Source organism: Salvelinus alpinus, chromosome 16, assembly GCF_045679555.1.
Source record: "Salvelinus alpinus chromosome 16, SLU_Salpinus.1, whole genome shotgun sequence".
Classification (NCBI taxonomy): Eukaryota; Metazoa; Chordata; class Actinopteri; order Salmoniformes; family Salmonidae; genus Salvelinus; species Salvelinus alpinus.
The window spans coordinates 56,250,986-56,266,586 of NC_092101.1; the positions used below are offsets into that span (position 1 = coordinate 56,250,986).

Below are 15,601 nucleotides of genomic sequence, written 5' to 3' on the forward strand. Positions count from 1 at the left end.
GACTCAGCTGCAGTGGTTCAGATGGTACCACGTCTGGCTTCTTTTCACTTGGACGGCCGTTCTTGTTGCTTTGGCCACCTCATAGGGTCCATCTCTCCTCGGTTGATCCCACTTCCTCCGGAACACTTGAACGTGGACTAGATCTCCTGGTATCACTGGGAGAAGTCCTTCTGGTCCCCTTGGATCATCAGACGTAGAACCTCTCATCCTGGCTCAGGTTTCTGCCTTCTTTCTGTGAAGCATTCATACTTAGAGACTTATGGCCTCTGTTCTAAGATTGCACCATACATCCTCTTACTTCCATCACTCATCACACAACAAACAGACATTCCAGCTGAAGCTGGCGAACCCCTCTCCTTCTGGTTTCCTAAACATAAGACTTGGAAAACAACAGACAAAACATAACAGCATTGACAATGTTATGTGTTATGCATAAATATATTCATGCAAACTGAAATCTGAGACCATGACAATTCCCACTCTCTCTTTACCTGACTCTATGCCTCCAGGATACTTTTCTGCTGGACTCCACAAAAATAAAAGCCCTAAAAAGCTTCCTCATGCTTCCACCCAGTCTTCCCCTTTCGGCCACAGGTTCTGAGAGGTGTTCCCAAATCATGTCATTTTTACTTAGTTTCCCATCTACTCCATTTCAACTGATAATCATGTGCATAACCTACAATTAACATTCTCTCTTCTTGAATTAATTCAACACTGTATATGCTTTCATATCAATCCCTTTAACATGTTTGTTTAGAGTATAATATCCTATTATCCATTCTCTTTCACATGATGTATTAAAAATAAAACAAGTAGCCTCCAAACTCAACCCAGTATGTCTATAGTGGAATCTAATCTCTCTCTCTTTCTCTCTCTGATTCCACATCCTCTGTCATGGTGTTTTCAAGCTCACCCATTATTCAGCTGGACCTTACTTCTCGTGAGACTTATGCACCCACCAAAGAGAGACATAAAGAACTTTACCACTGCAGTGTTGTAAGAAGTATACCACCAGCCTGGTGTATCTTGATGTACACTCAGTCTCCAGAATGCAGCCCAAGCCCTTCCATTTCTGGCTGTTTTTTCCTGAGGACATACACACTAACACATGGGTTATTTCCTGACAACATTAGCAAGATCACTAAATCTTAAGTTTTAATAATAGCCCTATGTAACCATTCTGCCTCAAATACCTGGCCTCCTGCCACAGAAATATTCATAATGATAGTCAAATGATTGTCCCTACCGCAACTGCTGTAAAATACATGTAATCATTCAAGCGTTTTCCAGTTGGATTAATATCCAATCCTAACAAAACTATGTCATAAGTTTCTTAAACTTTTGCTCTAATGTTCAAAATGCCACCACTTATTCTTTTTACCATATCTTTAGATATGTGAATTGTTCTATTTACTTTTAGAATTGTCCCTATATTTTACACAGCCAGCTATCTTTCCTTTTCTGTGAATTATCTCTATTTTTATACATATTTCTAGAAATAACACCCCTTTACTACCATTACCTTCATTTATAAGTCCCCTAACCCATAACTGCCATTGTTTGATACATACTTAAAACATCCTTAAGTCAATTTAAAATAGATATCATTCCCTCCTGAGGAACATATTCACAACCTTATGTTCCTCAAAACAAATAAATTGACCAAACGAGAAAAAGAGAAAAAATAAATTATAATAATTGCACATTTGCAATATTACCACTATTTTTAATGTAATGGAAAACGTCCATCCGTTTCATTCTATGCCAATGTTATTGTTGGTCTCTGTCTTCTTCATCCTTGGGTAACATTGCACAACAGAATACCTTTTTATTCCATTATTTTATAAAAGTTTTATCATTACAATTCCAATGATATTATAAAACAAAATAAACAAAAAACCTTATCTAATCCTCTGTAAGTTGTCAACCTCCTTGTCTCAGGAGTATTTTCCAGAGTGGCCCTAGGCCTATTAAATTTAAACAGTGCTATATCTAAATAACTAAACAGTTATTTTGAAATACTTTTCCCAATCCAATATTCAGGATAACAGTCCTTAGTGTTTACTTTAACTCAAATTTGACCTTATCTATTCAATACACAACATCCCTTTAATAATTAACATTTATACTAAACACTTTTATTACCAGTACTATCTATTTTCCCAATAGCCCTTTTGTCTCAGTTTCTCTCATGAGTGGCCTGATAATAAAAAAAATCAGTACCCCAATAACCTTAAGTCATTATTCTCCCAACAAATATAACATAATTTCAGCATGTCTTTTTTTTTTTTTAGATACAGTTCACAGGTCATCAGACACAGTTGTCCCTCACTATTCAGTCGATTAGGGCGGGTATGAGCTCCACACCCACTAGTGGTGATATTCTCTCCCATGCCTTAAAGCATTCTGACGTCACCTTCTATGATAACTCCCTTATTCTACCGGTGATTTCTCAGACGAATTACAGATGAGGTATTTATCAACAAAACCCTTTGGAGTAACTTTCATCACTTTCTATATGCAGAATGAACAAAACACATTAGTGTATTTATCCAAAGACCATAACCCCAAGGAACTGATAGTTTTACCCATGAACCCATGTTATATCAAAATTAAAATTAAAATAAACCTATTCGAATAACTTATTCAATTTAAGGGTACAACTCTTCATAATTTTCCCAGGGACATAATAGATTTTCAAAGTAATTATACAGTTTGAATAGAGTCTGGTGTCTTAAACATTTTATAAGTATATCCCACCTGTTCCAACAATTTCTAGTAAAAGGTGATCAGTCTTTCACAAGAAATTCCTAGGATTCAGGGCATTTTGAGACCATTAATATGTTTCCACTCCCCCTTTCTTTAGGAGCAACTTAAATACATTTTTCAAAAACATGTTCATCCTTTTGCATACCCAATTTGAAACTGAATTGGAAAAAACCCTTCCAATAAACCTACTAATGTATATTCATTCCCAGTACATGGTGCACTTAGTAGTAAATCATAAGCCAATAATCGCAAAGGGACTGGACTCACTCATCCAGAACTCCATGTTTTAGCCTTATCCAGATATTTTTATTTTTAAAGCGGCTGACTTTAATTAACTGCTTTCCACAGTAATGCAGTCTCCAATGACATTGTTGACCAGAGAAGATTAAAAAACCCTTTTTTTCCCTTATTCTTTCTGGAAAAGAAAGTGTACATATTGTTAATATTCACAACGTTACCTTTTAGTCAGCAAACCAATAATTTTTACTTATCCATAGATTTTATTCTAAAGCGTCTTTAACAGTTCCAGAGAATTGTGGTATAGAATGTCTAACAATTAAAATTCCATCGTTATTTTACTAGATGTCAAACGTGATCCAATACTTCTTCTTGACCACATATAAACTGTAATCTCTATGAAACACTCATTGTTCGCTCAGAGACTATACACCGACAAGTAAAAAATTCCATTCTCACTAACCTCAAACCAATTAGTTGTTTGTTATTTTGACAAGGAAATAAACTCTTGTATAGCGGCATTTCCTACTACCGCACTAAGTTCTAATGTCACATTACACTACCCGATATACCTATATCCAGAACAGAGAGCTATTTTCTTATTGGTTCTTAGATCTTGTCAATAGTTCTGCCAATCACCCGCACGTCTGCGAGGACTAGAGGAACCACACACACAACCTCATCGCAATGTATTTTCTGATGATAGAATGTTGACATCAGAACGCCTACAAATCGAGCTTCACATTTTGGTCCCATGCGACTATTTATTTATTTATTTTTCCTAAATACTCCCATGTATTTCTACACCTTTTATTTACTATTTTTCCGAGTTAGAGCCAATCTCCTTTCCAATTAATAATTCATTTGTCACATCACTTAATTTATTTTATCGAAGCCTACTCTATACAGTACATACATTATTTCTGAATACTACAGCATCAACTCTACTCTGTCACAGGAGAGCTGCGCGCTCCCTCTCCTGGACGTTCTGCCTACATACACACACAACTCGTCTTTCCTTCCTAATCTTCTAGTTTTACACAGATCTACTCATTTCTTACAACATTATCATTCATCCTTTTATGTTTCATCCGTTCATTCAATCCCTTTGTTTTTACCTCAAAACAACTCAGTCTTTCTTTATTGACTTAATTCACTTCCTTCTACATAAGCCTAGACTTCTACAATATGACGAGACTACTGTCTAATCGGATCAGCTTGTCTTCATATCCTATTCAACCCCCAATACTTATCTTTTCTTCTATTCTTAGAGTAGTATTGTGGCGTGACCTACTGAATTACCAAACCCTGGTAGCTAGACAGAGCGGTTTTTTATTCGCAGGATTTCTTTTGCATTTGAACGCCGCACAATCGGGCCAACGTTTTTCCTGCACCTACTACTTCACCCATACAATCCTCCTTTCAGAGCGGAAACTATGAATATTTATTTAACTACTGATTTATGTTTTGACCGTATAAGTTACTTTTGCAGTTGAACGCCGCACAATCGGGCTAACGTTTTCCTACAACCTACTAATTTATGCTTTGACCGTATAAGTTACTTTTGCAGTTGAACGCCGCACAATCGGGCTAACGTTTTCCTACAACCTACTGTTTTATGCTTTGACTGTATAAGCTACTTTTGCAGTTGAACGCCGCACAATCGGGCTAACGTTTTCCTACAACCTACTGTTTTATGCTTTGACTGTATAAGCTACTTTTGCAGTTGAACGCCGCACAATCGGGCTAACGTTTTCCTACAACCTACTGTTTTATGCTTTGACTGTATAAGCTACTTTTGCAGTTGAACGCCGCACAATCGGGCTAACGTTTTCCTACAACCTACTGTTTTATGCTTTGACTGTATAAGCTACTTTTGCAGTTGAACGCCGCACAATCGGGCTAACGTTTTCCTACAACCTACTGTTTTATGCTTTGACTGTATAAGCTACTTTTGCAGTTGAACGTCGCACAATCGGGCTAACGTTCTCCTGCCTTCTAAATATTTCATCCGTTCAGTCCTTCTTTCAAAGCGGTAACCATGAAATATTAATTTAACTACTAAATATTCACCAACAGACCCTTCTGCCGCGCCGTGAATATCCCACCCAAGCAGACCTCTTCAAAAATGTTCCTTTTTTAAAGAGCGGTATCATGGCTTCCTACATACTTATTTATGCAGCTCTCTCTTTTTAGAGCCGCATCCATAAGTAACCTGTCCAAGCGTTCCTTCTACTAATTTTATTGAAGAGGTATTACAGGATTTTCTACCTACATTATCTGTTTTTACCGTATGGGCTGTCCCACATTATAGCCAGCCATCTCAGCCAGATGGCGCAAACAAGCGCATCATTTAAGCTACACATTCGAACGGTCTGATCTGAACGAGCGCATGCATGCTCACTCTACATCTAACACAAGCAAAGTTCACAGCACCTATTCACTCAGTCTCTATACATGCGCATACATTTACATTTAATACCATTCCCCAAATTACACATACATGCAAATTCATTGAATTTAAAAGTTCTTTTGTATTTACTGGTTTCATTTTAGGAAATTTGAAAGAGAGACTTACGTGGCGCTCCTCTCGCTGAGACAGTATCTCTGGAGCAATCTTACACAAACATTTCAACTATTGTAAGAACTTGCTTACCGTCTAGTTGGGCGGCCACCTCTGTTTGTTTAGATTGTCCAAAGAACCCATCATCAGCCAAGAACGTCCCAGTCCCTATCAGCTCCTGGCTAGCTCGCCAATTATGTCGTAGAAAATCACTTCAAATATAACTCTTACAAGAACTTTGTGAACTCAAATAAGATTTTTAATACAAATTGTATCACAATCTGGAATGTCCGCGGAACACCCCCCGCGGCACACCCACCGCGGCACACCCACCGCGGAACCCCCCTCTCCCAGAGCCTTAGCTCCTATATTTATACACACATAGCACTATGTCCATCCCTTATGCAAATGAAGTCTCCCTTCTCAAGTCATTCGCCACCACTATCCTCTAGTTCAAGCTTCCCGCTTGTTCACGCCCAATAACGCCCACATCTGCTCTCAGCTAGACTACAATGGTGGCCGGACCCTCCATCCTAGTGTGTCAGCATAATGTGTCAATGTACTCTTTGTTTTGTTTGCCTTTATTGGAATCAGCAGATTCTGTCTTATAAACCTCTGTTTAGAAGCAGCTGACTATGGATCCCTCTATCTTTAGTGTGTCAGCATAATGTGTCAATGTACTCTTTGTTTTGTTTGCCTTTCTTGGAATCAGCAGATTCTGTACTATACGCCTTCTTTTTAGAAGGAGCTGACTATGGGTCCTTTTTATCATTAGTGTGTCAGGTCAGCAGACCATGTGTTCTCTCCCTTTCATTAGTGTCAGGTCAGCAGACCATGTGTCTAATTGTCCTAGGCATATTTCTCTGATATGTGTCTTATTGGAATTGTCAGACTATATGTCTCTTCTACCATTAGCATCCAGTTGCCTTATGTTACTACTACACTTTGCGTCCTGGCTTTGCGTCCTGGCTTTGCGTCCTGGCTTTGCGTCTGCTGTATAGCGATGGCTAAACGAGACATTCCCCTTATCCCCTGTATCCATGTTAATCTGTGTGTAACAAGTGTCTCCTCCCTGTCTCCAGATCCTGGCTCTGCGTCTGCTGCAGGCCGTGCTCCCCTCCTGGGACAAGGTGGAGAGATCTCAGGACATGAAGTTCCTGGTGGAAAAACTCTTTGGTTTCCTGGGTTGTCTACTTCGCTCCTGCTCCTCTGACCTGCCCCTGCTCAGAGGTATGTACCCTAACCCGTGACCCCTAACCCCTCACCCTGATCCTAAACTCTTTGGTTTCCTGGGTTGTCTACTTCGCTCCTGCTCCTCTGACCTGCCCCTGCTCAGAGGTATGTACCCTAACCCGTGACCCCTAACCCCTCACCCTGACCCCTCACCCTGTGGTTTCCTGGGGTGTCCTGCTCAGAGGTATGTCAGGGTTCAATACAACTTCATGAGCGCCCTCAGGAAAAATGAAGAAAGGCATGAAAGACCAATAATAACATCCTCCATGTACAAGACCAAGACCAGGACCGTAAACATGTAGAACATTCCCTCAGAGTAACTTCATCTCCTCTCTGTTGTCTGTCATAACATGTCTTCCTGTCCCTGTCACAGAGGGCTCTCTGAGACGCAGGAAGTCCCGCCCCCAGGCCTCCCTGACAGCCAGTCACAGCAGTACACTGGCTGAGGAGATAGTTTCTGTGCTGCGCACGCTGCACTCCCTGGGCCAATGGAACGCTCTGCTCAACGACTATATCAACTGTCAACTCAGCTGTATAGGAGATGTGATGGCCGGACGACACTCTGAGACGGTACTCACGTCTTACTGCACTATGGGCCCGTTTCCCAGACACACATTAAGTCCTGGACTAAAAAACTCTTTCAATATGAAATCTGCAACTGAAAATGCTTTTTATATTTATGATGTGATGATGACTTCATGTGGGAGTAGCTTAGTGTATGTTCAAGAGAGATTTCCCCCCTCAGGATCAACTTCTGTCTCCCAAATCTCACTGTTGTGTAACTCTTCACGACCCTTATTGCAGGGTTCTAAGGTTCAATCCTCATGTTGACTTTCCTGTTCTTTATGAAAACATCTTCATCGTAGAAATGATCGCCGTATAATAATGCTCTCTCTGTCTCTCTCTGGAGGAGTACTTTCCTGACTCGGAGGGCCCCAGGGTGGGGGGTCTGATGGCCGTGCTGGCTGTGATCGGGGGCATCGACGGGAGGCTGAGGCTGGGTGGACAGGTCATCCATGAGGAGTACGGAGAGGGAACGGTCACACGCATCACACCTAAAGGACGAATCACAGTGCAGTTTCATGAGATGAGGACCTGTAGGGTCTGCCTGCTCAGCCAACTCAAACCAGTAGGTGTTTAGCTGTTACACACACACACACACACACACACACACACACACACACACACACACACACACACACACACACAGTCTTGTACAGCTAATCTTGGGGGGACACAATTCAGTCCCATTCAAAATCCTATTTTCCCGAAACATAACCCTAGCTCCTAATCCTAAAACTAACCCTAAACGTAATTCTAACCGTAAACCTAAACCGCCTAGAAATAGCATTTGAAATTGTAGAGACTAACAAGAAGTCCCAGTTAGTCTATTCTATGAAGGGAATCCTGGTCCCCACAAGAATAGTTAAACACGTCCACACACACCACATTATCTCCAGGTCTTCTAATAACCCTGTGTCTGTCCTCTAGCTACCAGTAGTATCGTTCAGTGTTCAGAACCTTCCCTTCTCTGACTCCATGTTGGTTGTCTGGGCTCAACTGGTTAACCTGGCCGGCAGCAAGCTGGAGAAACAACACCTGAAGACGTCTCTCAGCCGCGGGCTCACAGGTAGGACACCCACAGAGTCCCTGAGTCACAACCTGTCTCACAGGTAGGACACCCACAGAGTCACTGTCTGAGTCACAACATAGGTTACTGTACTGACGTTACCATAGATTACTGTACTGACGTTACCATAGGTTACTGTACTGACGTTACCATAGGTTACTGTTCTGACGTTACCATAGGTTACTGTACTGACGTTACCATAGGTTACTGTACTGACGTTACCATAGGTTACTGTACTGACGTTACCATAGGTTACTGTACTGATGTTACTGTACTGACGTTACCATAGGTTACTGTTCTGACGTTACCATAGGTTACTGTACTGACGTTACCATAGGTTACTGTACTGACGTTACCATAGGTTACTGTACTGATGTTACTGTACTGACGTTACCATAGGTTACTGTTCTGACGTTACCATAGGTTACTGTACTGACGTTACCATAGGTTACTGTTCTGACGTTACTGATTGGTGAAATTACTTAATGAGATAAATGTAAAATAAAAAAAGTTGAGTTCCCAGTTAAATGGAACAGAAAGGAGCGATTATAAACCAGTATTTTTGGGGTTCAAACCGGTTCGGTACTTTATTTTGCTGGTTGGAACAGTGCAACAGAACAACAACAAATACTTTAGTTTCCAACCGCTGCTCCAAAGCCACTGTGAAACCAGGCCAGACACCTACAGCTGCTACAAACCCACTGTGAAACCAGGCCAGACACCTACAGCTGCTACAAAGCCACTGTGAAACCAGGCCAGACACCTACAGCTGCTACAAACCCACTGTGAAACCAGGCCAGACACATACAGCTGCTACAAACCCACTGTGAAACCAGGCCAGACACCTACAGCTGCTACAAACCCACTGTGAAACCAGGCCAGACACCTACAGCTGCTACAAACCCACTGTGAAACCAGGCCAGACACCTACAGCTGCTACAAACCCACTGTGACACCAGGCCAGACACCTACAGCTGCTACAAACCCACTGTGAAACCAGGCCAGACACCTACAGCTGCTACAAACCCACTGTGAAACCAGGCCAGACACCTACAGCTGCTACAAACCCACTGTGAAACCAGGCCAGAGACCTACAGCTGCTACAAACCCACTGTGAAACCAGGCCAGAGACCTACAGCTGCTACAAACCCACTGTGAAACCAGGCCAGACACCTACAGCTGCTACAAACCCACTGTGAAACCAGGCCAGAGACCTACAGCTGCTACAAACCCACTGTGAAACCAGGCCAGACACCTACAGCTGCTACAAACCCACTGTGAAACCAGGCCAGACACCTACAGCTGCTACAAACCCACTGTGAAACCAGGCCAGACACCTACAGCTGCTACAAACCCACTGTGAAACCAGGCCAGACACCTACAGCTGCTACAAACTCACTGTGAAACCAGGCCAGACACCTACAGCTGCTACAAACCCACTGTGAAACCAGGCCAGACACCTACAGCTGCTACAAACCCACTGTGAAACCAGGCCAGACACCTACAGCTGCTACAAACCCACTGTGAAACCAGGCCAGACACCTACAGCTGCTACAAACCCACTGTGAAACCAGGCCAGACACCTACAGCTGCTACAAACCCACTGTGAAACCAGGCCAGACACCTACAGGTGCTACAAACCCACTGTGAAACCAGGCCAGACACCTACAGCTGCTACAAACCCACTGTGAAACCAGGCCAGACACCTACAGCTGCTACAAACCCACTGTGAAACCAGGCCAGACACCTACAGCTGCTACAAACCCACTGTGAAACCAGGCCAGACACCTACAGCTGCTACAAACCCACTGTGAAACCAGGCCAGACACCTACAGCTGCTACAAACCCACTGTGAAACCAGGCCAGACACCTACAGCTGCTACAAACCCACTGTGAAACCAGGCCAGACACCTACAGCTGCTACAAACCCACTGTGAAACCAGGCCAGACACCTACAGCTGCTACAAACCCACTGTGAAACCAGGCCAGACACCTACAGCTGCTACAAACCCACTGTGACACCAGGCCAGACACATACAGCTGCTCCAAAGCCACTGTGAAACCAGGCCAGACACCTACAGCTGCTACAAACCCACTGTGAAACCAGGCCAGACACCTACAGCTGCTACAAACCCACTGTGAAACCAGGCCAGAGACCTACAGCTGCTACAAACCCACTGTGAAACCAGGCCAGAGACCTACAGCTGCTACAAACCCACTGTGAAACCAGGCCAGACACCTACAGCTGCTACAAACCCACTGTGAAACCAGGCCAGAGACCTACAGCTGCTACAAACCCACTGTGAAACCAGGCCAGACACCTACAGCTGCTACAAACCCACTGTGAAACCAGGCCAGACACCTACAGCTGCTACAAACCCACTGTGAAACCAGGCCAGACACCTACAGCTGCTACAAACCCACTGTGAAACCAGGCCAGACACCTACAGCTGCTACAAACCCACTGTGAAACCAGGCCAGACACCTACAGCTGCTACAAACCCACTGTGAAACCAGGCCAGACACCTACAGCTGCTACAAACCCACTGTGAAACCAGGCCAGACACCTACAGCTGCTACAAACCCACTGTGAAACCAGGCCAGACACCTACAGCTGCTACAAACCCACTGTGAAACCAGGCCAGACACCTACAGCTGCTACAAACCCACTGTGAAACCAGGCCAGACACCTACAGGTGCTACAAACCCACTGTGAAACCAGGCCAGACACCTACAGCTGCTACAAACCCACTGTGAAACCAGGCCAGACACCTACAGCTGCTACAAACCCACTGTGAAACCAGGCCAGACACCTACAGCTGCTACAAACCCACTGTGAAACCAGGCCAGACACCTACAGCTGCTACAAACCCACTGTGAAACCAGGCCAGACACCTACAGCTGCTACAAACCCACTGTGAAACCAGGCCAGACACCTACAGCTGCTCCAAAGCCACTGTGAAACCAGGCCAGACACCTACAGCTGCTACAAACCCACTGTGAAACCAGGCCAGACACCTACAGCTGCTACAAACCCACTGTGAAACCAGGCCAGACACCTACAGCTGCTACAAACCCACTGTGAAACCAGGCCAGACACCTACAGCTGCTACAAACCCACTGTGAAACCAGGCCAGACACCTACAGCTGCTACAAACCCACTGTGAAACCAGGCCAGACACCTACAGCTGCTACAAACCCACTGTGAAACCAGGCCAGACACCTACAGCTGCTACAAACCCACTGTGAAACCAGGCCAGACACCTACAGCTGCTACAAACCCACTGTGAAACCAGGCCAGACACCTACAGCTGCTACAAACCCACTGTGAAACCAGGCCAGACACCTACAGCTGCTACAAACCCACTGTGAAACCAGGCCAGACACCTACAGCTGCTACAAACCCACTGTGAAACCAGGCCAGACACCTACAGCTGCTCCAAAGCCACTGTGAAACCAGGCCAGACACCTACAGCTGCTACAAACCCACTGTGAAACCAGGCCAGACACCTACAGCTGCTACAAACCCACTGTGAAACCAGGCCAGACACCTACAGCTGCTACAAACCCACTGTGAAACCAGGCCAGACACCTACAGCTGCTACAAACCCACTGTGAAACCAGGCCAGACACCTACAGCTGCTACAAACCCACTGTGAAACCAGGCCAGACACCTACAGCTGCTACAAACCCACTGTGACACCAGGCCAGACACCTACAGCTGCTACAAACCCACTGTGAAACCAGGCCAGACACCTACAGCTGCTACAAACCCACTGTGAAACCAGGCCAGACACCTACAGCTGCTACAAACCCACTGTGAAACCAGGCCAGAGACCTACAGCTGCTACAAACCCACTGTGAAACCAGGCCAGACACCTACAGCTGCTACAAACCCACTGTGAAACCAGGCCAGACACCTACAGCTGCTACAAACCCACTGTGAAACCAGGCCAGACACCTACAGCTGCTACAAACCCACTGTGAAACCAGGCCAGACACCTACAGCTGCTACAAACCCACTGTGAAACCAGGCCAGACACCTACAGCTGCTACAAACCCACTGTGAAACCAGGCCAGACACCTACAGCTGCTACAAACCCACTGTGAAACCAGGCCAGACACCTACAGCTGCTCCAAAGCCACTGTGAAACCAGGCCAGACACCTACAGCTGCTCCAAAGCCATTGTGAAACCAGGCCAGACACCTACAGCTGCTACAAACCCACTGTGAAACCAGGCCAGACACCTACAGCTGCTACAAAGCCACTGTGAAACCAGGCCAGACACCTACAGCTGCTACAAACCCACTGTGAAACCAGGCCAGACACCTACAGCTGCTCCAAAGCCACTGTGAAACCAGGCCAGACACCTACAGCTGCTACAAACCCACTGTGAAACCAGGCCAGACACCTACAGCTGCTACAAAGCCACTGTGACACCAGGCCAGACACCTACAGCTGCTCCAAAGCCACTGTGAAACCAGGCCAGACACCTACAGCTGCTACAAACCCACTGTGAAACCAGGCCAGACACCTACAGCTGCTCCAAAGCCATTGTGAAACCAGGCCAGACACCTACAGCTGCTACAAACCCACTGTGAAACCAGGCCAGACACCTACAGCTGCTACAAAGCCACTGTGACACCAGGCCAGACACCTACAGCTGCTACAAACCCACTGTGAAACCAGGCCAGACACCTACAGCTGCTCCAAAGCCACTGTGAAACCAGGCCAGACACCTACAGCTGCTACAAACCCACTGTGAAACCAGGCCAGACACCTACAGCTGCTACAAAGCCACTGTGACACCAGGCCAGACACCTACAGCTGCTCCAAAGCCACTGTGAAACCAGGCCAGACACCTACAGCTGCTACAAACCCACTGTGAAACCAGGCCAGACACCTACAGCTGCTCCCATCAGTGTGTTTACTATAATGTTCTGACTGAGACAATGGACTTTACATCATGTTTCCTGTGTTCTGCTTACTGCTGTACATGATGTTCCTGTTGAATGGTTCTTTATGCCTCACTAACCTGTGCTGACTTTGTTTCAAGTCTGTCTGTTCAGTGTGTGTAGTCCAGGGTGTAACTGTGTGTTGTTGGCATCTAGCTGACCAGGTCGACGTTGCCCTCTTGCGGTGCCAGCAGCTGAGACTTGTACATCCTGAAGGCATCCAGGGCCCTCCTCTCACACCAGGACAAACTACGACAGATCCTCTCACAGGCTGCCGTGCTGGATCTCCCACCCAACCCCAGTGGTAAGCACTGATTCCAGGTCAGATCTAGTACTAGATCTCCCACCCAACCCCAGTGGTAAGCACTGATTCCAGGTCAGATCTAGTACTAGACCTCCCACCCAACCCCAGTGGTAAGCACTGATTCCGGGTCAGATCTAGTACTAGACCTCCCACCCAACCCCAGTGGTAAGCACTGATTCCGGGTCAGATCTAGTACTAGACCTCCCACCCAACCCCAGTGGTAAGCACTGATTCCAGGTCAGATCTAGTACTAGACCTCCCACCCAACCCCAGTGGTAAGCACTGATTCCAGGTCAGATCTAGTACTAGACCTCCCACCCAACCCCAGTGGTAAGCACTGATTCCAGTGGGTAAGCACTGATTCCGGGTCAGATCTAGTACTAGACCTCCCACCCAACCCCAGTGGTAAGCACTGATTCCGGGTCAGATCTAGTACTAGACCTCCCACCCAACCCCAGTGGTAAGCACTGATTCCAGGTCAGATCTAGTACTAGACCTCCCACCCAACCCCAGTGGTAAGCACTGATTCCGGGTCAGATCTAACCTTAGCAGGGCTAGTCTGGTCCCCTTGTGAGTGGATATAATGATACCTCAGAGAAAGAGTCTCTTTTGAATGGTTGACATTGTAGATATTTATTGGGAGACCTGAGGGTCCCCTGTCCCCCTCATCCTCCCTCTCCTTACAGAGGAGCCTATGGCTGTGTCTCCTGATGTGGGTGACCTGTCTCCTGACTGTCCCCTGTCCCCCCTTATGCTCCTCCCTCTCCTTACAGAGGAGCCTATGGCTGTGTCTCCTGATGTGGGTGACCTGTCTCCTGACTGTCCCCTGTCCCCCCTTATGCTCCTCCCTCTCCTTACAGAGGAGCCTATGGCTGTGTCTCCTGATGTGGGTGACCTGTCTCCTGACTGTCCCCTGTCCCCCCTTATGCTCCTCCCTCTCTCTTACAGAGGAGCCTATGGCTGTGTCTCCTGATGTGGGTGACCTGTCTCCTGACTGTCCCCTGTCCCCCCCTTATGCTCCTCCCTCTCCTTACAGAGGAGCCTATGGCTGTGTCTCCTGACGTGGGTGACCTGTCTCCTGAGGGTCCCCTGCCCCCCCTCATGCTCCTCCAGCAGCTCCTTTCTGCAGCCACACAGCCCTCACCTATCAAGGCCATCTTCAACAGGCAGGAACTGGAGGTAAGCACAGGCACACACACACACCTGCGTTTCCGTTAGCCAATAATTGCCAGTTTTTGCAATAATTAAAATAAAATAGTTTCTTGGCGGGCCAAACTGTCAGGGAGAAAAAACATTTCTTTCAAATTTTGTGCCGCAGCATATTGATGCTCAAAAAGTAGAACGGGGCTACTGAGTTGGTACCGGGGCTACTGACTTGGTACCGGGGCTACTGACTTGGTACCGGGGCTACTGACTTGGTACCGGGGCTACTGACTTGGTACCGGGGCTACTGACTTGGTACCGGGGCTACTGACTTGGTACCGGGGCTACTGACTTGGTACCGGGGCTACTGACTTGGTACCGGGGCTACTGACTTGGTACCGGGGCTACTGACTTGGTACCGGGGCTAATGACTTGGTACCGGGGCTACTGACTTGGTACCGGGGCTACTGACTTGGTACCGGGGCTACTGACTTGGTACCGGGGCTACTGACTTGGTACCGGGGCTACTGAGCTGGGTACCGGGGCTACTGACTTGGTACCGGGGCTACTGACTTGGTACCGGGGCTACTGACTTGGTACCGGGGCTACTGACTTGGTACCGGGGCTACTGACTTGGTACCGGGGCTACTGACTTGGTCCCGGGGATACCGACTTGGTACCGGGGCTAATGACTTGGTCCCGGGGATACCGACTTGGTACCGGGGCTAATGACTTGGTACCGGGGCTACCGACTTGGTCCCGGGGC

General features: G+C 46.3%; 1 protein-coding gene across 1 annotated transcript; it reads left to right on the top strand.

Annotated features, from left to right (window-relative positions):
• The first annotated feature begins 5,855 nt into the window (after positions 1-5,855).
• On the top strand, positions 5,856-14,865 carry LOC139540641 (putative HERC2-like protein 3). Its single transcript, XM_071344450.1, has 7 exons — positions 5,856-5,892; positions 6,632-6,799; positions 7,176-7,372; positions 7,713-7,931; positions 8,294-8,432; positions 13,545-13,692; positions 14,729-14,865. Coding segments are annotated over exons 1-7 (909 nt in total). The 3' UTR covers positions 14,730-14,865.
• The last annotated feature ends 736 nt before the right edge of the window (positions 14,866-15,601 follow it).